General features: G+C 38.7%; 1 protein-coding gene across 1 annotated transcript; it reads left to right on the top strand.

Annotated features, from left to right (window-relative positions):
* LOC128685094 (aspartate dehydrogenase domain-containing protein) lies at positions 1-26,289 on the top strand. Its single transcript, XM_053771598.2, has 6 exons — positions 1-340; positions 11,357-11,456; positions 11,605-11,689; positions 15,194-15,373; positions 19,260-19,489; positions 21,128-26,289. The coding sequence occupies exons 1-6, from the start codon at positions 298-300 to the stop codon at positions 21,315-21,317; spliced, it is 828 nt and encodes a 275-aa protein (XP_053627573.1). The 5' UTR covers positions 1-297; the 3' UTR covers positions 21,318-26,289.
* The last annotated feature ends 413 nt before the right edge of the window (positions 26,290-26,702 follow it).

Here is a 26,702-nt window from a genome sequence, read left to right as displayed (position 1 = left end):
ATCACGTAAACACTGTCTCAGCCACACTTGATACACTACGCTCGTAAATAATACTTATTTTGACTTGTATATGTCATTAGCAAGTGTTGTGACGCAGGTGAGGCACACCTTGTGAAGCTCCACACAATATTCCTGGCAGGAAAGTTCTATCTCTTCTCAAATGGATGAGATAACTTGTATTTGAACCTTGTTTAGCAGTTGTGTTGTTGTGCTGGAGTGCCTGGGGAAGGCTGGCTGGCTCCTCCTCACTTGCTCCACCATTTATTATTCTCCTGCACTAGTTCCACCTTAGTCATCATGGCCCCTAGGAGGATCGGCATAATTGGCTATGGACATCTGGGTAAGAACGCCGATTACAGATGTTGTTTCTTAATTGTTACGTCATAGGGTTATATATAAACTAGTGATGCTTATCATGCCATGCACAACAATTTCGCACTGAGGCAAACGTTTAAATTTCAACATTTTATTTTCGGTCACCTCGTCGCCAGACGTGTAGCAGTGTGTTCGTATTATTTAGATGCTTGTGGTTAAATATACGTTTTTATATTTGATATATTTTATATGTTTCTATAACAAAGGAGGGCTAAAATAAAGTATTTGTATGGGTTTATGTTTGAGAAAGACCTGCCTAGTATGGGTCAGTAAGTTTATTCAGGTATACACAGTTACATTGATTATCATACATAGCAGCATATGTGTAGAGAACCTAGGATAACAAAAAAAGTCAGACAGACTGACTTATGTCCATTGGGGTCCTTGTGATAATTATTGTGGAAAATTTTGGAGTTTCCCAAATTCAGCATGTGTAAATTTGAATAATACAATAAATTTGTAATAAAATGTGATGCTGATTTGACGCTTTTGAGAAATTTCGAGTGAGTTTTTAGTTAGTTTAATGTTTATTATGCACCCCATACCCATCCTGTGGGCGGTAGTCAAAAGATTAGAGGTACATAATGGGTCCAGGGACTGGACTCCAAAGTTTTGATAGCTGAGCAAGTTACAGAGGTAATGAACTCACAATTTACAAAGGTAATGAACTCACAATTTACAAAGGTAATGAACTCCAGGTAGGTTTGGTCACAATCATGACAAGTTACAAAGGTATTTACAGATTACAGAGGTACGTAATGGGCCCAGGGACTGGGCCCCCAAAGTTTTGATAGCTGAACTAGGTACAAAGGTAATGAGCTCACAAATTACAAAGGTAATGAATTCTGTAAGAATGGTTACTTACGTTTATACATGGCTACAATCATGAACAAATTATAGTGTAATGAGCAATTCACACTTCCACACCCGGTCACAACTATAATGAGTTATTGGTGCAAATATTGATTGTTGAGTCACACACAATTTCGAGTGAGAGGGGTGTAGAACAGCTGCTGACAGACGACGGGGTTAGTTAGTTTAATATGTTTATTATGCACCCCATACCCATCCTGTGGGCGGTAGTCAAAAAATTACAGAGGTACATAATTGGTCCAGGGACTGGACTCCAAAGTTTTGATAGCTGAGCAAGTTACAGAGGTAATGAACTCAAATTTACAAAGGTAATGAACTCACAATTTGGGGGAGAAGCCATTTTGTAATATGTGAACACTGGTTGTCGTGGGAAATTCTCCTAATAATCCGGTGTCTTCCGAGACAAATTGGGGGGTTTCGACCTGAATTTGTAATTAGGAACCCATGTTAACGTGTCCTGCTGAAGAATTGGGACAGGAAATTTGTGGGACGTCAAGAATTATGTGGATGGCAGAAGATAAAGGATACAAACATCACTCACAGGGAAGTGCACCATTAGTCCTTGCATTTAGATCTCTAGCTGGCCAGTGTAGAGTCTAGGTGTCAGGCAGGTGTTGTGGTGTGATCCATCTACAGTAATTAAATGGTAAGTGGTAAAACAAATTTATTTTGTGTACCCACCAAGCCTAATCATATACAATCCACAATTTTAATTTACCAGAGTAGCTGGTTTTAATATTGTAATTATTAATTTAATGTCAGGTCTAACTTTTTGTAGGGAGTGGGCATCGAGGGAGTTACAGTCCTGCGATCTACTGTGACTTAAGTCCCACTTACCTCACCCAAATTGTTTGCAGGTAATAATTTAGGTAATACCCTGTAAATCTCCTGCAGGTAATTTACTCACATAATAATTCACAATTATTATGTATATTTAAAAGTTAAAAGCAGATAAGTATCTTAAATATGTAAAAGCAGTGACAATAAAAGAAGATATACTTGGGGAGAGATAAAATTAGTTATTTTCATACAAGAAATCACTCTCTTCTCCCTTTATTCATGAGGTACATTTTGGCTCTCTTCTTGAACTGACTCATGATGTGACAGACTTTGACATATGCAAGCAGTTTATTCCACTCTTTTATTGCTGAATAGAAAAATGTCTTCGAAGCCTGGCAAAGGCTTCTCCCTTCCCCAAGTTCTGTACTTGCATTGGTTCCCGGCCTTAACAAAATTGGCAGTAAGATACTGGGGACAGTGGTTGCGAGCAATTTTTTAAACATAATTTAGCTTTAGTTGATTTACTCTGTCTTTAACATTCAGATGTCCAGTTGTTGTAATTCATCCTGGGCCAACATGTTCTATTGGGCACAGGTCCAGAATGAATCTCACCATTTTATTCTGGGTGATTTGTAGCCTATCTTTCATTTTTTTTTGTAAGGCAGAGTACCATGAAGAGCAAGAGTAGTCTATAATACATTGTGTGAGAGCTAGACAGGGTCCTGTGAGCCTCATTTGGCAGACACTGTGAATGTCTGTAGATGACCTTTAGCCTGGCATTCTCTTTCTTTACAACATTGTTCCTTATTAGTTCTCCTGGCAATAGGCCTGCTGCAGTGTTCCTCATTTCTTATGTTCTTTTGTATTGTACCTCACTTCCAAAGACTAGCGCCTCCATGGCCCGGTCCCAGACCAGACCTGGTTGTTGGATCGATCGATCAGGCTGTTAGTGCCCGCCGCCCACAGTCCAACAGCCCGGTTGATCAGATTTGCTAGAAGTTCCACTCCTGCTGGAATAACGTTATATTCTAGGAAACGTGTCGCACAGCTCGCCATCTTACAGACATCACTTCACTGATATGGAGACAGTCAAACGAATGACTGATGAAGGCACCTTAAGCAGTGTTACTGATAAAAATGGAAAACAGGAATAAATAAAGGGAATATAAATAGCATGCTAAAATTATCCAGCCAAAACAGGACTCGCAGCAATAGTTTTAAGTTGGAAAAATTCAGATTCAGGAAGGATATAGGAAAGCACTGGTTTAGTACAAGAGTTGTGGATGAATAGAACAAACTCCCGAGTACCGTCATAGAAGCTAAAGCGTTGTGTAGTTTTAAAAATAGGTTAGATAAATACATGAGTGAGTGTGAGCTGGACCTGACCAGCTTGTGCTAATAGATCTGATACCGGCTTCTTCCCTAATTGGATGTTAACTGATCTGACTAGGTTGGGCCATTGGCTTAATTAAGCCAGTGGGAGACTTGGACCTTAACTAGTGAAAATCTCACATAGTTATGTTTACCACGCTCGGAGTTCGCTCGACAACCTTTTATCACCTTTATCTTACAATTATATATATACTTTTTTTCTGTTGCTGTATGTTATAATTGGTTATTCCTTTGTGTCGCTGTGTAAGAAAACTCAACTACTTGCTGAAGTATTCAATTGATGAGCAAATGGTGTCCACACACTGCGGTGTATTTAATGATGTTCATTTAAAAAGATGATATTCAGGAGACAGACGAAATGACCACTTATAAAGTACAAGTTACATAAAAGTACAGATATATACATTGGCATCTTTCAGTTTTATAAAGCAAAGTGGAAGAGTTTAGAGCAGCGTTTCTCAACCGGAGTTCCCCGCTAGAGGTCCCTAGGGGTTCCCTGAGAAATAATGATACATAGGCTAATCATATGTAAATGCATTTTTGAGTCATTTTTGTGCTTAATTTTATATTCGTAGTGTTACTATACAAGTACAGAATATTCATGGAAAATTCATGAGTATTATAATAAGGTCTTCAACCCGTTATATCATTTAAAATAATAATAATCATAGGGAATAAATATATTTAGCGACGTCTATACGGCACCAGTGTGAAACCGCCTTTAGTGGTCCGTGGACAGGATCTGTACGTGATGGATTCGTGTATCATCAAGTGACTCGATTTTTCAGCCTCACTGCAGTTTTCAACCTCTTACATGTGTGAGCAATCTATTTCTTATTTAACAAGCATCAAGAGCATAAACAGAAATCGTCTCCTTTCAGATGAAGATGAAATCCGTGTGTGTTTATCTAAAGTTCGACCCCGAAGTATTTGTGTACCAAAAGACAACCACAGGTTTCACATTAGAGAAGCAAATTTCATTATCTAAATTGGCTTCAAAAATAACATTTCCTTGACCCATATATTTGTTCATATGACAATTTGCCTTGATTAATCTTTTGCCTTTTCAACATTATCAATAAACAGTTAAATTATTATAGTAGTTATTGTCTGTATTCGTTTTGTTTATGTTATATATGATATCGGTTATTTACGTTTATTTTTTTTTGTTTACAGATACAGAATTTTTTTGTGGGAATGAAAACCTCCATTTGAGTCTCTTTAATAAGCGGCTTGATTTCATTTTTTTTTTTTTTGCATCGTCTATAAACTTAAGAAAAACTTAATTTTTTTTTTTTTGCTTAAACTAGTTATCAGAAAAAAAAAATTCCTTGTGAACTTTAAGCTTATAAAAGAGAAAGAAAGATATTAAAAATGATGCTTAATAATTTTTAAGTAGGGGTTCCTTGAGACATGAAAATTATTTCAAGGCTTCTGCAAGGGTAAAAATGTTGAGAAACACTGAATTTGAGATTTTTAACATGATTATGAAAGTAGCAAAGACTTGGAAACTATACATAATTGTGTAGGTATTTACATTTAATTTGTAAATCAAAATTAGGTGCCCTACATTTATTTGAGCTGCGAAGACAAGCTCAGGTTAACAGTGCACTAGAAATAAGAGTACGGATTTACTATTTATGGAGTATAATAACAAGTTAACAGATGTGAATACTTTTTTTTTTTTTGAGGAGGGGAAAATAGCCGGAGGGGAAGAGGTAACATTAGCAAGGATAATTGATATGTATAATGGTATTTCTGATTGTTAATATATTATACATAAAGTAGGGCTGTAACACTGATCATCATCGCTGCCCAAGGCTACTTGTCTCTTCTACTCTTCGTGACAGCAGGTCATAACATTAATTTAGCCAAGATGAGAAAATGTTGCCTAGTTAGTATGAACCATCTACGGTGTTATGATTTTTTTTTTTAGCCTAGAACTGCTTGGTAAAGCCAGTTTCATTTATTTACTTTCCCAATGATGCTACCCACAACAACCGATGAACAGCTAGTTACCTATTGTTACTTTCAGGTTTAAGTCTACTTGACTATTCATCTTGACTCGCCCGGTAATCGAACTCTTGCATTCGGCTGTGTCGTATTCTAACCACTGAGTTACAGGCCACCACTGAATAGACCGTAACAGGATCCAGGTGTTAGTACCTTGCAAGTAGTGTTGGAGAAGTAAGAGCCTGGGAAACGTCAAGGGATGCTGGGATAAGCAGTCTCATCTGAAGCTCGGTGAAAGCTTCCGAGATGTGTGTGAACGTGGACAAGCTCCAGGTGGTCCTTTATAATGGTGACGCTAAGAAGGTCGTCTGGCTCATTAAGTTTACAGGGAAAGTCTAGCTCATTGAGGAAGAATGATTGTGTCATGATTTGGGAAAAGAATGCCAGGAGTGAGTCATTAGGGAGTGACTCATGGGTTAATTTAACCGGCTTCATGCGGGTCACCAACCCGCGGCTCGAATGTTGGTGACCCGCATGAGGCTCTCTCAGCCTATTAGAAAAATAAGTAATATTACTGCATAATTATTAAATCGATAAATAAGTCAAAGACAATATTTCCGAGAAAAAAATCGAATACAATAAGGGGATATGTATTAGTTGTAAAATTAAGACCTGTCTAAATTTAAAATGTGGCAACAAATTACGAAATTAAAGGCATTTTGGCTCAATATTAACTCGAAAATAATGACATCAAATATACAGCGTCATGCGGCCACGACCACATGGCCCCAGCTCCAAATATCTTGCTGCTGGGTGATTTCAACTTTAGACACCTAAAATGGAAAAAATGTGGCAAATAATGTTTTAGCAGAGATAACCCCAGGAAGCAGCTCCGATGAAAATTAACACACCCATTAACTATTAAACTATTAAATTTCTGCAACAAATTCACCTTAGGCCAGCAGACAGTGGAACCAACAAGACTGGAAAATACACTTGACCTTATCTTCGCTAATAACGATGATCTGGTACGAAATATAGCAGTATCATAGACAATACACTCAGATCACAACATAATAGCATGGCTCCTGACCAACAAAGTGAGATCAGTTATGAGAGTGCCTTCACCAAATTCAACTTCAATAACAGAAACATACAGTGGGATTAAATTAACCATGTCTTAAATCAAACAAGCTGGGAAGATATCCTAAGCAACACGGATCTGAACCTTTAGAAAAAAAATTAACTGTGGCATTGCCTGACTGATCAGGCAAGGATCCACCACGAGGCTTGATCATGGATCGGGCAGCAGGGGCGTTAACCCTTGGAATACCCTTCAGGTATACTCCAGGTATAGCTTCCTGCCCAGCTTTACACCCTCATGTATGTAAATGTGTATAATTTTAAATTATAATGGGAGAGGGGATGCATAGTGAAGGCAGAGATACCCAGTGGTGGTAAAGAGGCATAGCGTAGACATGGGAGGTGCAGTGCAGGGAGGCACATTGTAGGATGGGAGATGCAGTGAAGACAGCAGTGAAAGTGTTAATGTCACCACAGTCCTCTTCAGACTGTTGTTAAAAATATATGTTAATGTCACCATAGTCCTATCTAGGCTGTTGCTAAAAATATAGCTGCGACAAAGCCTTCTACTTTAAAGATAGGAGAACGCCATGAGAAGTGGACTAATGATTTTTTGTTTTTGTTTTATGCAGTGACAAACTGGCCTGATATTCAATGAAAGTATCTCCATATTTAACGATATACGGACTGCTCATTGCTTCAAGGAGAAGCGCGAACAAATAAAATCTGGCCACTCAACAGATTTTTGTCTCAACAGTAAAACGTTTTTAAAAGGCGCAATGATGAATATGTATCTAAAGTGCAAGCTAGCAAGCACGTAGCTAAATACTTTATTGCGGAGAACGACAGACCATGCGACAGTGCATGGGGAAAGTAATAGATGAAATGTTCCCTGACAAGGCTGCTTGTATCAATTGCAGTTTAATATCTTTATTATGCACCCCATACTCATCCTCTGGGTGGTAGTCACCCCATACCCATCCTGTGGGCGGTAGTCAAAAGATTACAGAGGTACATAATGGGTCCAGGGACTGGACTCCAAAGTTTTGATAGCTGAACTAGTTACAAAGGTAATGAACTCCAGATAGATCTGGTCACAATCATGGCAAGTTACAAAGGTAATGCTTGTATCAGCAACCTAAGTTTTCTGCATCTACATTCACCAGGCGACGTAGAAGAGCTGTATTACACATTGATTAACAAAGCAGCACATTATAAACTTTACTCTTTGTGGCACTAGATAAAAGCAGTGCCATCACAGTCACTGTTCAACTTCGAATTTTTATTAGGGAAATATATTAAATTTTTTAAATTACGGAGTTTTATGCACTGCATGTTCTGAAAGATACTATACTAGTACTGCAGAAAATTTATTTATAATAGTGAGTGAACCTGTGGTGTGAGCAACTGAAGTGTGACCACCAATTACCTGGAGTTTACCTGGAGAGAGTTCCGGGGGTCAACGCCCCCGCGGCCCGGTCTGTGACCAGGCCTCCTGGTGGATCAGAGCCTGATCAACCAGGCTGTTACTGCTGGCTGCACGCAAACCAACGTACGAGCCACAGCCCGGCTGATCAGGAACCGACTTTAGGTGCTTGTCCAGTGCCAGCTTGAAGACTGCCAGGGGTCTGTTGGTAATCCCCCTTATGTATGCTGGGAGGCAGTTGAACAGTCTCGGGCCCCTGACACTTATTGTATGGTCTCTTAACGTGCTAGTGACACCCCTGCTTTTCATTGGGGGGATGTTGCATCGTCTGCCAAGTCTTTTGCTTTCGTAGTGAGTGATTTTCGTGTGCAAGTTCGGTACTAGTCCCTCTAGGATTTTCCAGGGGTATATAATCATGTATCTCTCCCGCCTGCGTTCCAGGGAATACAGGTTCAGGAACCTCAAGCGCTCCCAGTAATTGAGGTGTTTTATCTCCGTTATGCGCGCCGTGAAGGTTCTCTGTACATTTTCTAGGTCAGCAATTTCACCTGCCTTGAAAGGTGCTGTTAGTGTGCAGCAATATTCCAGCCTAGATAGAACAAGTGACCTGAAGAGTGTCATCATGGGCTTGGCATCCCTCGTTTTGAAGGTTCTCATTATCCATCCTGTCATGGTTTCACGTGGTGCAAGGATGGTTGCAAGTGGTGCAAGGATGGTTGCAAGTAGTCAAAGGATGGTTGCAAGTAAAACTGGTGTAGCTGCAAGAATGGTGCAAGGATGGTTGCAAGTGGTACAAGGATGGTTGCAAGTAGTGCAAGGATGGTTGCAAGTGGTGCAAGGATGGTTGGAAGTGGTGCAAGGATGGTTGCAAGTAGTGCAAGGATGGTTGCAAATGGTGCAAGGATGGTTTCACGTGGTGCAAGGATGGTTGCAAGTGGTGCAAGTATGGTTGCAAGTAGTCAAAGGATGGTTGCAAGTAAAATTGGTGTAGCTGCAAGAATTAATGAAAATATATCAATATAAATTATATACAATACCAAGTTGATGAGTAAGACACATGTGCAACACTTGGGTATCGTTATGATCGAAAATTTTCACCTGCCTCAGCAGGCTTCTTCAGTCGAATGCGAGGAGAGGTTAGGGCAAATCGACCTGACGACACTGGAGGACAGGAGAGATAGGGGGGATATAATAACGACATATAAAATACTGAGAGGAATCGACAAGGTGGGCAGAGAAAGGATGTTCCAGAGATGGGACACAGCAACAAGGGGACACAGTTGGAAGTTAAAGACTCAGATAAATCACAGGGATGTTAGGAAGTATATCTTCAGTCACAGAGCTGTCAGGAAGTGGAATAGTCTGGGGAGTGATGTGGTGGAGGCAGGATCCATACATAGCTTTAAGAAGGAATATGATAAAGCTCACGGAGCAGGAAGTGACCTAGTAGCGACCAGTGAAGAGGCGGGGCCAGGAGCTGTGACTCGACCCCTGCAACCACAACTAGGCGAGTAGAGAGGATTATATTGTCAATATTCGACTGTTGAAATCTTCTGCGCAGGCGAAACGTTTAATTTGTATAGATACCTAAGCGCTGAAAATGTCTTACTCATTATTCACCACCAGGCTTTGTGCAGTAGGATTCTCCGGTTTAAAAATGTGATGAGTACTGTTGTGTCAAGCGTGCATTTCTACCTGGCACTATTGCCTGAAAGATCGCTAGTTTCAAAGCTTCTTGTATGAAACATGCAGACAATATTGATGTTTACCTGGAGAGAGTTTCGGGGGTCAACGCCCCCGCGGCCCGGTCTGTGACCAGGCCTCCTGGTGGATCAGCGCCTGATCAACCAGGCTGTTGCTGCTGGCTGCACGCAAACCAACGTACGAGCCACAGCCCGGCTGATCAGGAACTGACTTTAGGTGCTTGTCCAGTGCCTGCTTGAAGACTGCCAGGGGTCTGTTGGTAATCCCCCTTATGTGTGCTGGGAGGCAGTTGAACAGTCTCGGGCCCCTGACACTTATTGTATGGTCTCTTAACGTGCTAGTGACACCCCTGCTTTTCATTGGGGGGATGGTGCATCGTCTGCCAAGTCTTTTGCTTTCGTAGTGAGTGATTTTCGTGTGCAAGTTCGGTACTAGTCCCTCTAGGATTTTCCAGGTGTATATAATCATGTATCTCTCCCTCCTGCGTTCCAGGGAATACAGGTTTAGAAACCTCAAGCGCTCCCAGTAATTGAGGTGTTTTATCTCCGTTATGCGCGCCGTGAAAGTTCTCTGTACATTTTCTAGGTCGGCAATTTCACCTGCCTTGAAAGGTGCTGTTAGAGTGCAGCAATATTCCAGCCTAGATAGAACAAGTGACCTGAAGAGTGTCATCATGGGCTTGGCCTCCCTAGTTTTGAAGGTTCTCATTATCCATCCTGTCATTTTTCTAGCAGATGCGATTGATACAATGTTATGGTCCTTGAAGGTGAGATCCTCCGACATAATCACTCCCATGATAAAGTACAAGTGACTGATACGAGGTAAGGTCCTCAACAAACGATTGTTTGTTCTGCGCCAAGTAAAATTTCCTGACCCAGAATGGATCTGGCATCTGACTTTCTTGAGTGATGTAACACAACATTTGAATAATTTAGTTTTAAAGTTGCAAGGTAAAGGAAAACTGGTGTCCGACATGCTACGGTGCAAACTTTCCTGGGAAAGATGTTTGTGAAGCTGGTCTATGAAGGAACGTTTTCACACTTTCTCCTGCTTTAAGGAACCCTCATTTGTTTCTTTTTTCACTTTGAGGGGAAAATACCTAAAATTAATGTTAATTAATACAGTAGTCAACTTTCAGCTTCAAGATGCAGCCCATATCATACACATGACCTTCTAATGTAGGCTATTTATATAGAAAGGGCGGGAGCACTAGGTTCGAGTGAGTCATGAACAAGAATGAGACGCGTGAGTAATAATGTCTCGAGTGATTGAGATAATGAGTCATGAGTGAGAATATGTGAATTTTAACTCTAATGATATGAACACAGAATTAAGAAATGTAAAGTGCGAAGATTAGGTAATGTTCTCCTTGGTAGGGAAACGGCAGTGATAATAAATGTTGATCATATAATAATAGAAGCTTATAAGATATACGAGGAAATTGATAAGGAAGATTTATTGACACAATCAACAGAAGAACAACAGATTAGTTTAGGTTATAAAGAGCGGCACCAAAAGGGTACAAAATATTGCTTCACATACAGGACAACAAAGAGCTGGAATGTGATCCTAAAGGAAGCAGTGTGTGTTACAACTGCAGCCTTAAAACAGTAATATGAAAAGCCGAATACTGAAGTCGAGAAACCACGAGCATGGTTTTCCTGCTGTAACAATAGGTAATCACAAACCCACACTCTGGGTCGCAACCTAGGGAAGGAACCACACTGGAAATACTGCTTGTTGAGTTATCCTTAAAGATATCTTTTTCAGGTCAATACCTGACCCAGGCTGTCTTGGAGCGACCTGACTTGGACCTGGCATTCGTCTGGAATCGCACCTCAGCCTCCCTGGAGACTCGCCTAGAGGACAGGTAAGTAAATAAGATGAGGTGGTTATATTAAGAAAAGTAGTTATATTGTACCATGGACAGAGCCTGACTTTAAACTGAGCTGAGGATGGAAAACAGATCATAAATTGTAAAATGAACTGTGTGAAAAAAATGAATGTATCATTTCCAGACAGATTTGTCGGGACTTAGAGGACTGTGCATCCTACTCCCCTGACCTGGTTGTTGAGGTGGCCCATCCTCTCATCTCTCACAAGGTCAGTATAATCGCAATCACCTCCAGGGATTTACAATTTTCCCCCAACACAGCAGAAACTAATATCACAAATAATAATGGAGGAAAGAACTGCTTTTTCTGGGATACTATTATTGAACTCTGGATTATTGTTGTTGTTAAGGTGGTTATTATTATTATTATTATAATTATTATTATTATTATTATTATTATTATTATTATTATTACATTGACAAGAACACTATGGGAAATTATGGGGACGAGGTTCACAGGTACATTCCTGAAATGTTTCATCCACATAATTTGAGGGGGGCACAACTAAGCAAAAATTTATTGTACTTGCCAACGTTAGTTGGCGTGCGGCCAGCAGTAATAGCCTGGTTGATAAGACCCTGATCCACCGTGAGGCCTGGTCTCAGACTGGGCCGTGGGGGCGTTGACCCCCGAAACCATCTCCAGGTAAACTCCAGGTAGTTGTACCTCGGTGCCAGGTGGGATTTTAGAGATACTAGGCTGCACCATGCCTCTCCTCCGAGACCAGCACACACACTCCCACCCACAAAGTCGGGCCTATCAAATTTTACAACATAAAATTAATACCAATAATGTTGGTAAATTACAAGATACTGAATGGACTGTATGATGATGGTTTATGACTTGAAAAGAAAGGGGGGGGATCTGTTGAGTATACATTTACAAAAAAATATATATGTATATGTATACTATATAATGAGCACTCCCCATTTAATTACTGGATCATAATTATTATTTTTAGGAAACACGCCCAATCCAAAACTACTGTACGTTATAGGTAAGCATCACTTAGCCAAGGTGTGCTCCTAGGAAGAATCGGTGTCCTCTATTTTTCCATTCCTGTTGCCGAAATGTAAGGGTTTTTCACATTATTTATCCCAGTTCTTCAGCAGGAACATGTCAGCAATTTGTAAATTATGGATTGAGGCCGATATACACCAATTGACCTTCGAGAAGGCCTGATGACATTGTACAATTCAGACCAGTGTTAACACATTAAATTCATTATGGTGTTTCCTCATCTGCATCACTCAGCAGCTGTTCTACCTCCCCCCTTTTACTCGAAATTTCTCAAAGGGTCCAAATAGAATCATATTTTAATACGCAGTTATTATATTATTCATTTATACATGCTGAATTTAGGAAACTTCAAAAATTTCCTCAAACACTAAACTCGTACAGGTTTAATCTAGTGATTCATGTCTTCATTGTATCTGACAGTATGATATTCTCTCATATGTCTCTTCAGTTTCCATTTGAATTAAAATAAATTTAAAATTAGGTGCATTGCAGTGAAATAGGCTACAATTTATTGTAACATTTTAAAAAAATCAGTACAATAACTTCAATATGTTTCCTATAAACGACACAATAGAGCCTGTCTGCTTTACCCACATTGTTACGATTTACTCTTTTATGAGTTCTCAATGCTAAGTTATTATATTTAATGTACGAATGTTGGTAAACTTGATGAAATAGTGAGTCTTGGAGGATTTGCCTGACTGGTAGCCCCTGTGGCTTACAACCAAACGACCTGGGGCAAGTGGAGACGTTGCACATGTGTGTTACATGACTTACACCTGTCGTGCCTGTTCACCTAGCTATAAATAGGTACCTGACAGTGGACCCTTGACCAGCGATGGCATCGATTAATGATAAATCTGACTAGCGATACATTTTATCGCAAAAATTTTGCCTCGATTAGCGCTAAAAGACTCGACCAACACTATTTGTTCCGTCTGAGACGCGTCCACTTCTGGCCAGTGTTTACAAGCCAGCCAGCCACCGCGGTCGCTTCCAAGCATACAATTGGAACATTTCATATTATCACAGCCTTTTTAGTGATTGCACCTGCAAAATAAGTCACCATGGGCCCCAAGAAAGCTTCTAGTGCCAACCCTACAGCAAAAAGGGTGAGAATTACTATGGATATGAAGAAAGAGATCATTGCTAAGTATGAAAGTGGAGTGCATGTCTCCGAGCTGGCCAGGCTATACACAAAACCCCAATCAACCATCGCTACTATTGTGGCCAAAAAAACGGCAATCAAGGAAGCTGTTCTTGCCAAAGGTGCAACTATGTTTTCGAAACTGAGATCGCAAGTGATAGAAGATGTTGAGAGACTGTTATTGGTACGGATAAACGAAAAACAGATAGCAGGAGATAGCATCTCTCAAGCGATCATATGTGAAAAGGCTAGGAAGTTGCATGACGATTTAATTAGAAAAATGCCAGCAACTAGTAGTGATGTGAGTGAATTTAAGGCCAGCAAAGGTTGGTTTGAGAGATTTAAGAATCGTAGTGGCATACATAGTGTGATAAGGCATGGTGAGGCTGCCAGTTTGGACCAAAAAGCAGCTGAAAAATATGTGCAGGAATTCAAGGAGTACATAGACAGTGAAGGACTGAAACCTGAACAAGTGTTTAATGGTGACACTGACAATGTTGTGAAACACTTTAGGAATGTCATAAAGGAACGGGAGGTACAGGCCTCCATGGGCAGATATGTTGTGCGACAGAGGTCCAGTGACTCTCAAGCTGGTCCTAGTGGCATTAAAAGAAGGGAAGTAACCCCGAAAAAGGACTTGCCACCTCAAGTCCTAATGGAAGGGGATTCCCCTTCTAAACACTAAGACCATCAACACACTCCCCTCTTCCCATCCCATCAATCATCACCAGATCTTCAATAAAGGTAAGTGTCATGTAACTGTGCATGTCTTCTTCAGTTTGTGTGTATTAAAATTAATATTTCATGTGTTAAAATTTTTTTTTTTCAATACTTTTGGGTGTCTTGCACGGATTAATTTGATTTCCATTATTTCTTATGGGGAAAATTAACTTGACTAACGATGAGCTCTCAGGAACGGATTAATAGCGTTTAGTAACTCTGATAAATAATAATTATCTTTGTTATCATTTTCTGTTATGTATATAATTAGTTACATTCAGATAAATGCAATTTTCCACAACATCCTTGATTGCTACTTTCAGTACCACAGAACAAGTCAATCAATCAACTTGAGCACACATGATACTCCTACTTGCTGCCTCTTGGCTCAAGTCCCGTTTCGTGGCAATTAGGGAACCTCGCACCTTCACCAGACATCACATCTGATTTGAATTCATTCTTAACTATATATACTGTATTTTTTCATTCTTTTATATCATTTGGGGTGATCAAGGTCCCAGGACGGAAAAGTAACAAATAATTCAATAAAGATGTCGTAAATGGATGTATTTTCCCTTCACTAATTTTACAGACTAACTCACAGGACTTAATTTTCATTAATATAATCATTGGGAAGTGCTAAAACCAGAAGGTCATGTAGTGCCTCTGAAATGGGAGGTAATCAAGTTTGATTTGAGGAAGAGAACAGCTCTCTTTCTTTAGATCAAGAGGCCGGCAACATCACAGGTTTATTTTTGTTGTGAATATAATGATATATTATAAGGTTCATCATAGCCTAGTACTGTGCGGCGTTCTCTCATGCAGTATGGATCAATGTTACTTGGTGTTGCGGACTACATGGTTGGGTCACCTACTGCTCTGGCCACACAAGCAGTGGAAGAGGAGCTGCGGGAAGCAGCCACCTCACATGGTCTCTACCTGCCAGCAGGAGCTTTCTGGGGGGCTGAAGACATACTCAAGATGGCTGATCGTGGAACACTCAAGGTTTATGTTGCTGATTTTTCACATTTAGTTACGGAGTTAAATTAACGTTGATTGGGATAAAAATAATATTAATCTAATGTAATTCTCTTGCTCTGCATGGATTGTGTTAAAATGTGGATACAAACTATTCATGATCAATCGAGGATTACTCTAACAACTGTATCTGTCCCACAGCGACTGGAGAAGAGGAAGTAATCAGGTATAATTCAAGGAATGGGAGGGAGGCTCAAATGCCTTTGAAGAACCCTTTAATGATATCAAGGGAAATATACAGATACATGTACTATGGCTTGTATACTCAAAGAAGGCACATGCGTTGTTTTGTTCACTTGAATGGTTAGGAAAAAACCGCTCAATCTCGTCTGAGATAATATAAAGATCGAGAACTACATAAAAACTACACAGTTTCTTGATATTCAGTATAACCATATTTATGAAATATTTTGGGTGGCAGAACTGGCCAAATTAAGCTGGAAAGACATCTGTACTCCTGAGAATTGCAAACTTTCACTTTCTTGCTTGAACCTGTCAAACTCTGTGGAATGTTCGCATAGGTAAAGATACTTAATTTTATTGTGGGGACCTTTTTTTTTTTCTTTTGTCTTTCTGATCCCAATATTTCCAGAACTATTTGTTATGAATTTATTTAAATTATGGCAGTTTATTATCAACTGTGGCTTTAACTGTTAACTGTAACTATAAATGTGAACTCTAGTCCATATACCTGATTTTTCACATGTGATTCATATATATACTGTAAGTATGTTAAGATTTGTTATACATATGTTACTTAAATTTGATCACAAGCATGATAGTTGGAAGATTCTGCAAGCGAACATTTTGAGGTCACAAAAAAGGTTGCAAACCAATGATACACAGTAAGACCTCACTTAACGTCGTTTCATCATAGTGTTGATGAGAAAAAGTTGACTCTGGCCAGGGCTACTGTCTGTGTGGAGTTCGCACGCTTCCCATGTCTGTGTGGGTTTTCTCCAGGTACAGTGGGACCTCAAATTTCAAACGTATCACTTATTGAACGTTTCAAAAATAGAACCCTTTTTTCGAACCAACTTTGTCCCTATTATTGAACGCGCCCCTATTTTCGGACCGCTGGGTACCGGACTTGTCCACCAGCCTGCTCTGTCCGCGTCCCTGCGCAGGCGCAGTGAGATAAGATTTCGTTCAGATTTTTAACCCCGGAGGGTTAGCCACCCAGGATAACCCAAGAAAGTCAGTGCGTCATCGAGGACCGTCTAACTTATTTCCATTGGGGTCCTTAATCTTGTCCCCCAGGATGCGACCCACACCAGTCGACTAACACCCAGGTACCTATATGCTGCTAGGTGAACAAGACAACAGGTGTAAGGAAACGTGTCGAAATGTTTCCACCCGCCAGGAATCGAACCCGGGCCCTCCGTGTGTGAAGCGGGAGCTTTAGCCACCAGGCCACCGAGCCAGTCTGGCTTTGTTGATGCTTTAGTGAACACTAACCTGCGCTCTCACTCAAACATTTTACGATTATTTCATTGTGTTTAGTGCTTGTGGGACTGTGAAATAAGCTACCATTGGCCCAAAGAAACTTGCTAGTGGTACCCCTGTGGTAAAGAAAGTGAGAAACACCATAGATGTGAAGAAGGAAATAATACAGAAGTATGAGAGTGGTGTGAGACTTGCTGAGCTTGCCAGGATGTATGGGAAAAACAAGTCAACCATCAGTTCTATCCTGGCAAAGAAAGAACAAATCAAGGAAGCTGATGTTGCGAAAAGAGTTAATATGCTAACCAAAAAAAGACCACAAATAGTTGAAGAGGTTGAGAAGTTGTTGCTGGTGTGGATCAAGGATAAAGAGATGGCAGGTGATAGTGTTTCAAAGACGATTAGTATATGCGAAAAGGCAAGGAAGTTGCATACTGATCTGGTACAGAAAACTCCTGGAACCAGTTCAGTGACAGAACCATGCCCCATTTTAGGGAAATGTTAAAGAGGTGCCAGAAACAGAGGACTGTGGACAGTTATTTTGTGAGACAGGGGTCCAGTGACTCTTAAGCTGGTCCTGGTGGCATTAAAAGACAGAGAAGGGAAGTAACCCCAGAGAGGGCTTTACCTGAAGTACTCATGGAATGGGATTCTCCTTCCAAACACTAATCCCAACTCCCTCTCTCCTCCTCCCTATCTTCCAGATGCCATCACCAATCTTCAATAAAGGTAAGTAAAAATGTTCTTTTATATTTATATACATAATTGAACAATATAGTATTTGTTGTGTGTATGTAAAACTGTGAATATTTTTGTGTTTCTGGAACGGATTAATTGTATTTCCATTATTTCTTATGGGAAATATTGCTTCGATTTTCAGACTTTTCGAATTTAGAACTAGCTCCTGGAACGGATTAAGTTCGATATTTGAGGTTCCACTGTACTCCAGTTTCCTCCCACATCCCAGAGATGTGCACGTTAGGTTAACTGGTGTGTTGAAATTGCCCCAGTATGAGAGTGTATGTTTATTCAAGTATAGGTACACATAAATAGTTACATAAATTATCATAAATAGCAGCTTACGTGTAGATTACCTTTAATACAAAAACGTCAAAGTGACGTGTGTGTGTGTGTGTGTGTGTGTGTGCACGCGCACAAGCTCTGCGAGGGAATGACGTCCTGTACAGGGTTGGTTCCCACCGTGGTGGTTGGTAGTGATCCTTAAAATTTTTGCTCTGCAAACATGTATTCCATGATTTAACCCTGTTGCAATGAGTGCTAAAGGTTCACTGTGCACCCTTGATGTTTATATCAATTAGCCTATGGTAAAATTGGTTTAATCATACATCATTTTGCTTAAAGTCGCAATTTCCAAGAACCTATCGACGATGTTAGGTGAGGACTTATTGTATGACAGTGTTAGGCCTCCTTTGCATGGGAAGCCTTATTTGCAGTGTGGGTCTTGTCTCTTGCCCATCTATTCACTGTAAAAAGTGTATATGATGTGCATATTTTATCGTTTATAAAATATACACATCACATACACTTTTTACAATCACGGGGGAGCGCTAAACCCGTAGGATTATACAGCATCTGTGGGGATGGGGATGGAAGGTATTCAGGCTTAATTCAGGGAACTGGAGCACAGATCCAATTCCCTAGATCAGGAGCCCCTCACCAGCATCAAGGAACCTCCCATGAGAGGTTTACAGTGAATAGATGGGTAACTTTCCTAAAACTAATGTTGAGTTAAAGATGCCTAACTTTGCTTTTCAATCCTCTTTGAATGAAGTTTCAATTCAACATTATATATTAAATCTTAACTTAATGTATTGCAATACTATGTAAGTGGCATAAATCTAGTTTAGAAGTCCCACCAAGTTTGGTGATAATTCATAGTTTAATATATTCAATATTACGTGGGTTTTATAATGGAGTTCATGTCTTCTTGTGCAAATTGTTATAAAAGGCATTTTTTTTATTATTGTGTTGAATTATATGAAGGGGAAGTGAAACATGGATTGCTTTATGCTTAGAGTTTTGCTGTTACAGCCTTTACATTGTTAAGTGGGTTTTTGGGTTAGGCTGGGTTGGGATAAGCTGGTTTACAAGCTAATCCAACCTTACCTTAATTTTTTTTATAACAATTTGCACACCAAGACTATCTCCATTGCATAACCCACTTCATATTGTTACACTTTAAATTAAACACCAAACTCGGTGGAGTACCCAACTAAATATTGACAAAATAATTTTGTATTGTAATGTGTATTACATTTATAAAAGTGTCCAGTATCTTTGGTTATATTATCATTAATCATAGCTTAAGACTGACTGAAAGGCTATGCATGTTGATACCTTAACTATGCAGAGCTAGTAATGTAAAATAATGTTGTATTTATTATTTTAGGCCCTGAAAGTTACAATGACAAAGCATCCAAGTTGCTTTAAACTTGAGGGAGACCTACAAGTGAAAAATGCACTAGTAAGTGGTAGTAAGCAGGTGACTCTGTATGATGGACCAGTACGACAACTGTGTCATCTTGCACCCAACAATGTCAATACTATGGCTGTTGCTGCCATGGCTGCTCACAACCTTGGCTTTGATGGTGTACAAGGATGCCTCATCTCTAACCCGCTGCAAGTTGTCATTTTTGTTTTTTCCCGTAATTCATATCTAATTTACACATCGGAAATGGAAGCTGGACATTTCAATCTATTCTGGAGCATTATCAATAAATAGCTTCATAATGTCTTCTAGTTTCGATTTCTGATTTGTGGGTTCATTGTGAATTATTCGCTCCTTGGTAGTGAGCTTTAATTTGCAATTACAGTACAGAGGAACCTCAGTTTTCGTGATTAATCCGTTCTAAAAAGTCTGACGAAAACCAAATCCTACGAAAATTAAGCCAATATTTCCCATAAGAAATAATGTAAATCCAATTAATCCGTCTTAATGTTGGATGAGAGGTGAGTAATATTTATTTGTAGGAAGTCAGTGTAGGAAATAATAAGGACCCCAATAGAAATAAGTCACTGACTTTTTTGGGTTATCCTAGGTTCTCTACACATGTGCCGCTATGTATGATACTCTATGTAACTATTTGTGTATTCCTGAAAAAAAGTCGGTAGGTGTAACCCACCTGGGCTACACCTACTGGCTACCTACACTGTGCACCAGAGCCATGTTGTTACCATCAACATACCTTGTTCACTGAATTTAATCATTTCTAACAACTACCTTTAGATGCCATCATAAACGAAGGGAGAAGTAATGAATAATTCATGCCGAGAATTGTAAACAAAAGTAGGAGGGACTAGGCCAAACGCAGATTCATACACGTTTTCTTTAGTGCTGGACCAGAAAAAATGTAATGTTTTCCCTCCACCTGGCATATATGCATGCTGTATTTATATGCTATGGAAGTGTGGTTGCCGAGCAGAGGAAAAACATTACATAATACTAATCATAATCACTCTTGGGCACATCAAATGTCTTATTTTACTTTAATATAAACATTTTCATTAATCCATCTATGATATTTTCTTCAAAATTATATAAAAAACACATTACATAACATGTGTATGCCACTTTCATACTTTGCTACAAGTTCTTTCTTGAATTCTATCGTGTTTCTCGCCTTCTTTATCAAAGGGCTGGCACTCGGAACTTTCTTTGGCCCCACGGTGACTTATTTAGCAGTCACACTTAATAAGCAAGCACAAAAAACAACAGATTATTGGCTGAGTCACGCGGACGCATTAGGTATGGGCCATTTTCAACTCACGAAAACCGAGCAGATGTACAAAACTGGGACAAAATTTCAACAAAAAAAGTAGTTGAAAACCAAATTCTACGAAAACTGGGGCATACGAAAACTAAGGTTCCACTGTACTGTATATTTATATATTTTTATTATGATAATGAAACACTAAACATGTAAGCGTTGTACAGTACTTGTGACTGGAAGGAATTCGGGGTTAATCTGAGGAAAGGGAAGGTAATTCCAGTTTTTTGGAGCAAGAGCCTTTTATACTAGAATTAAGGCACTTCCTCAGTAGGGTAATAATGCAGTATTTTAAATTATAATCAAGTTAAACCCTAAGCCCAAAAAGGTTGTATAGTATTGCATTATTATTATAACTAAGTGCTAAACCCACAAGGGTGTACAGTGTTGTAAAATAACCACTATAAGTTCAAAGAAATGCATGCCACTTGATAGGGTAATTATTCAGTGAACTTCTTTCTCACACACTAATTTTCAACTCTATTTCTAGATTAACAGACTGGCACATAGTTGAAGTTGAGGTGACTGGCCCCGAGGTTGCTGGGAAAAACTTCACTGTGAAGACAATCCGTAGTAACCCTGCCAGTGTAGGAGCTGTAACTGGTACAGCTACTTATGCATCTTTCCTCTCCTCAATGGTTCGAGCTGGAGGTCAAGGGGCAGGAGTTCATTTGTGTTAGGTGTCTATTTGTAATAATCATAATAGTATAATACCTGTGCTTCTTCCCTTATCTTCATAATATGGATGAAAAAAAGATACAAATTGGAAATTTTTCCATATTCATTTATTTAAGATAAAAAAAAATAATTCATTTATAGTACCATTTTATTATTCTCAAAACTAAGTGCTGCAACTAGATTGTTAGTAGTAATGAAGGAGTGTTATCATGCAAGAGCAAGTGTACTTGAGTGGAGTGCATTAATGCATGTGTATGTGTATTAGCTAAGTTGTTTTTCCCAGGGCTGAGTCTCAGTTCCTGGCCTCTGTCTCTTAAAACTGTGCATGTTGTTTGCCTTCACTTCTCATCAGATTCATTCCAGTATTTGCTGTCCTAATATCACTGTTGCTTATCTGGTTTCTAGCTTCCATCTACGTTCCCTCTTTTAAGTTTCTTGCATTTCATTGTTCAGGTTAGTCCTGTCCTTTCTGTCATATCCTGAGTATCTTGTACATCATAGCCATATCTCTTCTGGTTCTTCTCTCTAAGGTCATTATTATTATAATACAAACTAAGCACTAAACCTCTTCTAAGGTCAATAGGTTGTTCCTTTAATCTCTTGTAGCTTAATCCCCTTAGCCCTGAGACTTTTTTTTTTTTTTTTTTTGCAAACCTCTAGGTTTTTAAAGCTTTTGGACATGCTTGATCAGATGTGGGCTGCAAAATTTATGATGGGCCTGACATGTTATGTACCATATATTCTAAAAGATTCTGTTAAGGTTCTTGAAGGCATCTCTGATGGTACCTCGAGAACTGACTAAGCAAGGATTAGCAAAACTACCAAAAAAGAATGCCAGTGTCAGCACTTGGATCTTCAGGCAACCTCCAGTAATACTTCTACCATCATGATTGCCTGATGTTCCATCAGTCACTTGACATACTCTACAATGATTCAGTTTCCATGGGGTGAAGCAACCACCATCACAGCACTACTAACAGAAGCTACATTAGATCAGAGCCGATAGTGATTCTCATTCCATCTAGAAGCCAAAAAGAGAAAAGTTTGGGAGGTAGTATTTAGATTTGTTCCAGTGAAGGGAAGAAGTAGTCCAATTTCTTGGTTTAAGGATCCCTTCATGGCAGCAAGGAAAATCCCTTGAAGGGGTTCACATTTATTATGAAGAGTACCTCCAAATTGATGTAATTATTTCACAACTACAGATTTATTATGTAATTGCTGTACTATGGCAGATTTATTATGTAATTGCTGTACTTTCAACTATGTTGTGCATCAACTACTTATATTAATCTAGAAATAAGGATACATGTTAAGAAAGCTTTGTCTTTATATAGGAGCACAAAGAAAATACTTTTGTTCAATACAGGAACAAAGGATGAAGATAGGAGTAGGAAGAGATATAAATAATGTAATTCTCAAATTAAAGTTCAGAGTCTAAGCACATTAAAATAAAGGGTGATATTAATAATACACAAATCACTTTCAATGGTAAATATATTAAGGATGAGGGAAGATCTACTAAGAGAAGGTTACAATACCCAAGAAACAACATTACATTATATCTGGTAAAAGCCAACTCTGGCACAGTTAATCACATAGATAAAAAAAAAAATCTTTGATACATTATGATCCATCTAATTTCATGGAATTGCCTTTCAGTAAAAATTCATGTATGTAGCAGTGCCAAACAAACTCGCCTAACTGCACTTTGACGATAATACAGGTCCTCCATCACAAATCCGGCATCATTGGGACCTGTAGTTGCCGGATTACTGAGTCTGCCGGATTATAGAGTGGTTAGGTTAGAATACACTTAATAATATTAACCAACTTGACTTGCACAAAGTTCATTGAACAACGGCAAAAATCGAACATTTCCGCTACTTTGAGCTCAATTTCAAGGTACTTTTCGTCATGAAAGCAATCAAAATCATGTCTATTTCTGTAATATATCTTCCATTCTATCAAACGAGTCCAAAAAAATGAGAATACAATCATAAAAACCATACGAAAGTATACTGCAAAGAGGCGGCTAATGGCTGAGAAGTGAACTCCCTTATTTATCGTCCGTCTTTTTTATTTTTGTTGTATGTTAAGAAGCATCTTTTCATCATACATTGCCCAAGTTTCAATGAGATAGCCCAACAAACAACTGAGAAAAAAAATATTTACCAAAAATCATATATGGCAAGCCCAAGCCAGGTATTGGAAATAAGTCACTTTGTCTGACTTTTCTGGGTTATCCTAGGTTCTCTGTACACACACTGCTCTGTATGATAATCTGTTTAAATGTATTTGTGTATACCTGAATAAACTTATTTACTTCTAGTCTGTCAACTGAGTACAAGAAACCACTAATTTACTTATTTCAACTACCCAATAAAGTGGTCAGAAATTGGCAATTTGGCCAATTTCACACAAATTTCAACAGATGCCAATTTCAAAATAGGGTCCTGAATAAACAATGTAGACATTCCTGGCACTAAAATAACATTTTCTCTGTTCATTAGTCACGACTACAGGCCCCTCTTATATTACTCTTGCTTACCATTTGGAATTTTTATTCACAAAAAAATAGAAGATTTAGTGTTATGCAGACTACTGCATTATTGTAATAATTGTATAAATAATGTCAACCCATTCTTGACTCCGTATTGGAATTTGGACTGGCAGGCTGACAGGTATTGGACGGTGACGTCATTTGTTTACTCTTGAGCTTCGCTAAAGAATAGAACATTTTCGCTACTGTGAGCGCAATTTCAAGGTACTTTTCATCATGAAAGCAATCAAAATCATATCTATTTCTGTAATATATCTTTCATTCTATCAAATGAAACAGAAAAAATGAGAATATAACCATAAAAACCATACAAAAATATACCGCTCAGCGGCCGAGAAGTGAACTCCGCTATTTATGGTCTGATTTCTTTCATTTTTGGTGTACGTTAAGAAGTATCTTTCCATCATACATTGCCCAAGTTTCAATAAGATAACCCAACAAACAACTGAGAAAATAATATAATAATAATATCTTTATTTACTACATGTACATGTACAAGGTACACAGGCCTAGCTGACATCAGTGACATACTACTATATAGAAAGCCGCTTGTTATGCAGAGTATTTCAAGAAAATTAGGTCAGTGTCCCAGGATAACACCCACACTAGTTGGCTAACACCCAGGTATTCATTTACTGATGGGTAAACATGGACAACAGGTGTAAAGAAACACGCCTAATGTTTCTACTCTGGCTGGGAACCGAATATTTACCAAAAATCATATACTATGGCTAACCCAAGCCAGGTACTTGAAATAAGCCACATTGACTTTTTTGGGTTATCCTAGGTTCTCTACACATATGCTGCTATATGTGATAATCTATATAGAGAAAATAACTTTTTTGTTTCAGGTTTATGGTGCAGTACGAGTGTGTATCACAGTTAGCCCTGTGGTACACTCCGTTTTCTCTAATATAAGGGATAGGAGATTGGTATTTGTATACCATATCCTCTTCATACCTCCGTCGAACTGTTCGGTGTTATGCCAAATATTATTTATTCTGGAGTATTTAGCATGTTTTATGTTATTTATATTGTTTATTATGTCATATTAGATCATTTGTGATAGGCAATTAAGCTGTAGTGTTGATATTAGCAGAATAATAAAGCATATTCTCCTGCATCATGAGACTGAGCTCATGACAACCGACAGTGGCTTCAAAGCCACCTTATCTTTAATGGATAATGTACTGTGAGCTCATGACAACCGACAGTGGCTTCAAAGCCACCTTATCTTTAATGGATAATGTACTGTGTCGGTGCTTTACATAATGAGAAGCATATTTTTTCTTCATTGGAACCATGGCTAGGGCTAAAAGTAAGCAGGTTATAACAATAAATGGAGAAAAAGAAATTGGAATGACTTATGCAGCAAGTAGCGCCACCAAACAGTACCAACAGGTTGGTGTGGCGACCCTGGAAATTTGAAATTATGCTTGCCAAAATTAGTGCCGAATAACTGATTACCGGATTTGTGATGGCGGACCTGTAATAACAATAATAATAATAAAAAACTTACTAGTGAAGAAATTATATTCCTTTGAATAAGGGACCGATTAATGAAGGTCCTTCGGTGCCAATAAAGGGCTCTTGATCTAAAGAACTGGAACTACCTTCCCTTTCCTTGAATCAAAACCAATTATTTCCCATTCCTCAAGATGCCACATGACCCCTATAGATTTAGTAAAGGATTTGTTTTGGGATCACATAAAGCTTTACACCTGGTCCTAAATAAATAATTCTGGGCCTATCAGGTTACACTGAATCAGAGGAGGGAGGACTGTGACAGAATTAAATTATGAGCTTATGAAATACAGAGTTTGTACTTGTATTTCAATATTAATATTATAAGTATACAAAGTGTGCAGCTATAAAACTGCAACATAAAATAAACACTGGAGTCAGTGCTGTGGCAAAAGTTTTACATAGAGTACATAATGTAGACAAAACACTGTCATTTCAAAATAGTTTGAATCCCTTCTAAGGCTCTAAAACCTAGAGAGCTAGTTATAGCAAAATCAATCATTCTACTGGTCTAACAATTTCCACCACTTCTCCAAAAGTATATAGGTGCACAAAGCCTGTTATGATACTGTAAAATACATTTAACCTTTACAGTATTTGAAGTTTTTATTCCTCCCAGAAGTGATATATTGCTCAGGCATCTCAATTCACTGTACCATGTACATACTATTTCCTTTAATGTCCAATCAAAAATTTCCTCCCCTGTTGTAATGTGCATGAGACAAAGCAACAAGATTTCTTTTTCAAGTTACATTTGCTACAATAATGGATATAAAAATTTAAAGCCTCTCCCACTTTTCAAGTATTCTCTATATAACACTTTCAATACAATTGAAAATAGTCACAAATGTGGAGATGCAGATCTCTATATTTTTGTATATAATACTGCTCTGACTTTTCAAAAAGTTTATCTCACAGATTTGCACATTATATGAGAAAAATTATGTTGCTCACAAATAACAAGAAGAAAATTGTCAAAGTGGGAAGTCTGAATGTGCGTGGATGTTGTGCAGATGATAAGAAAGAGATGATTGTGGATGTTATGAATGAGAAGAAGCTGGATGTCCTGGCTTTAAGTGAAACAAAGCTGAAGGGGGTGGGAGAGTTTCAGTGGAGAGGAATAAATGGGATTAGGTCAGGGTTTTCAAATAGAGTTAGAGCTAAAGAAGGAGTAGCAATAATGTTGAAGGATAAGCTATGGCAGGAAAAGAGGGACTATAAATGTATTAATTCAAGGATTATGTGGAGTAAAATAAAGATTGGATGTGAAAAGTGGGTTATAATAAGCGTGTATGCACCTGGA

This window comes from Cherax quadricarinatus, chromosome 5, assembly GCF_038502225.1.
Source record: "Cherax quadricarinatus isolate ZL_2023a chromosome 5, ASM3850222v1, whole genome shotgun sequence".
In the NCBI taxonomy this organism is placed as follows: Eukaryota; Metazoa; Arthropoda; class Malacostraca; order Decapoda; family Parastacidae; genus Cherax; species Cherax quadricarinatus.
Note: the sequence above shows the minus strand (reverse complement) of the source record. Positions and strands in the feature narration are given on the sequence as shown.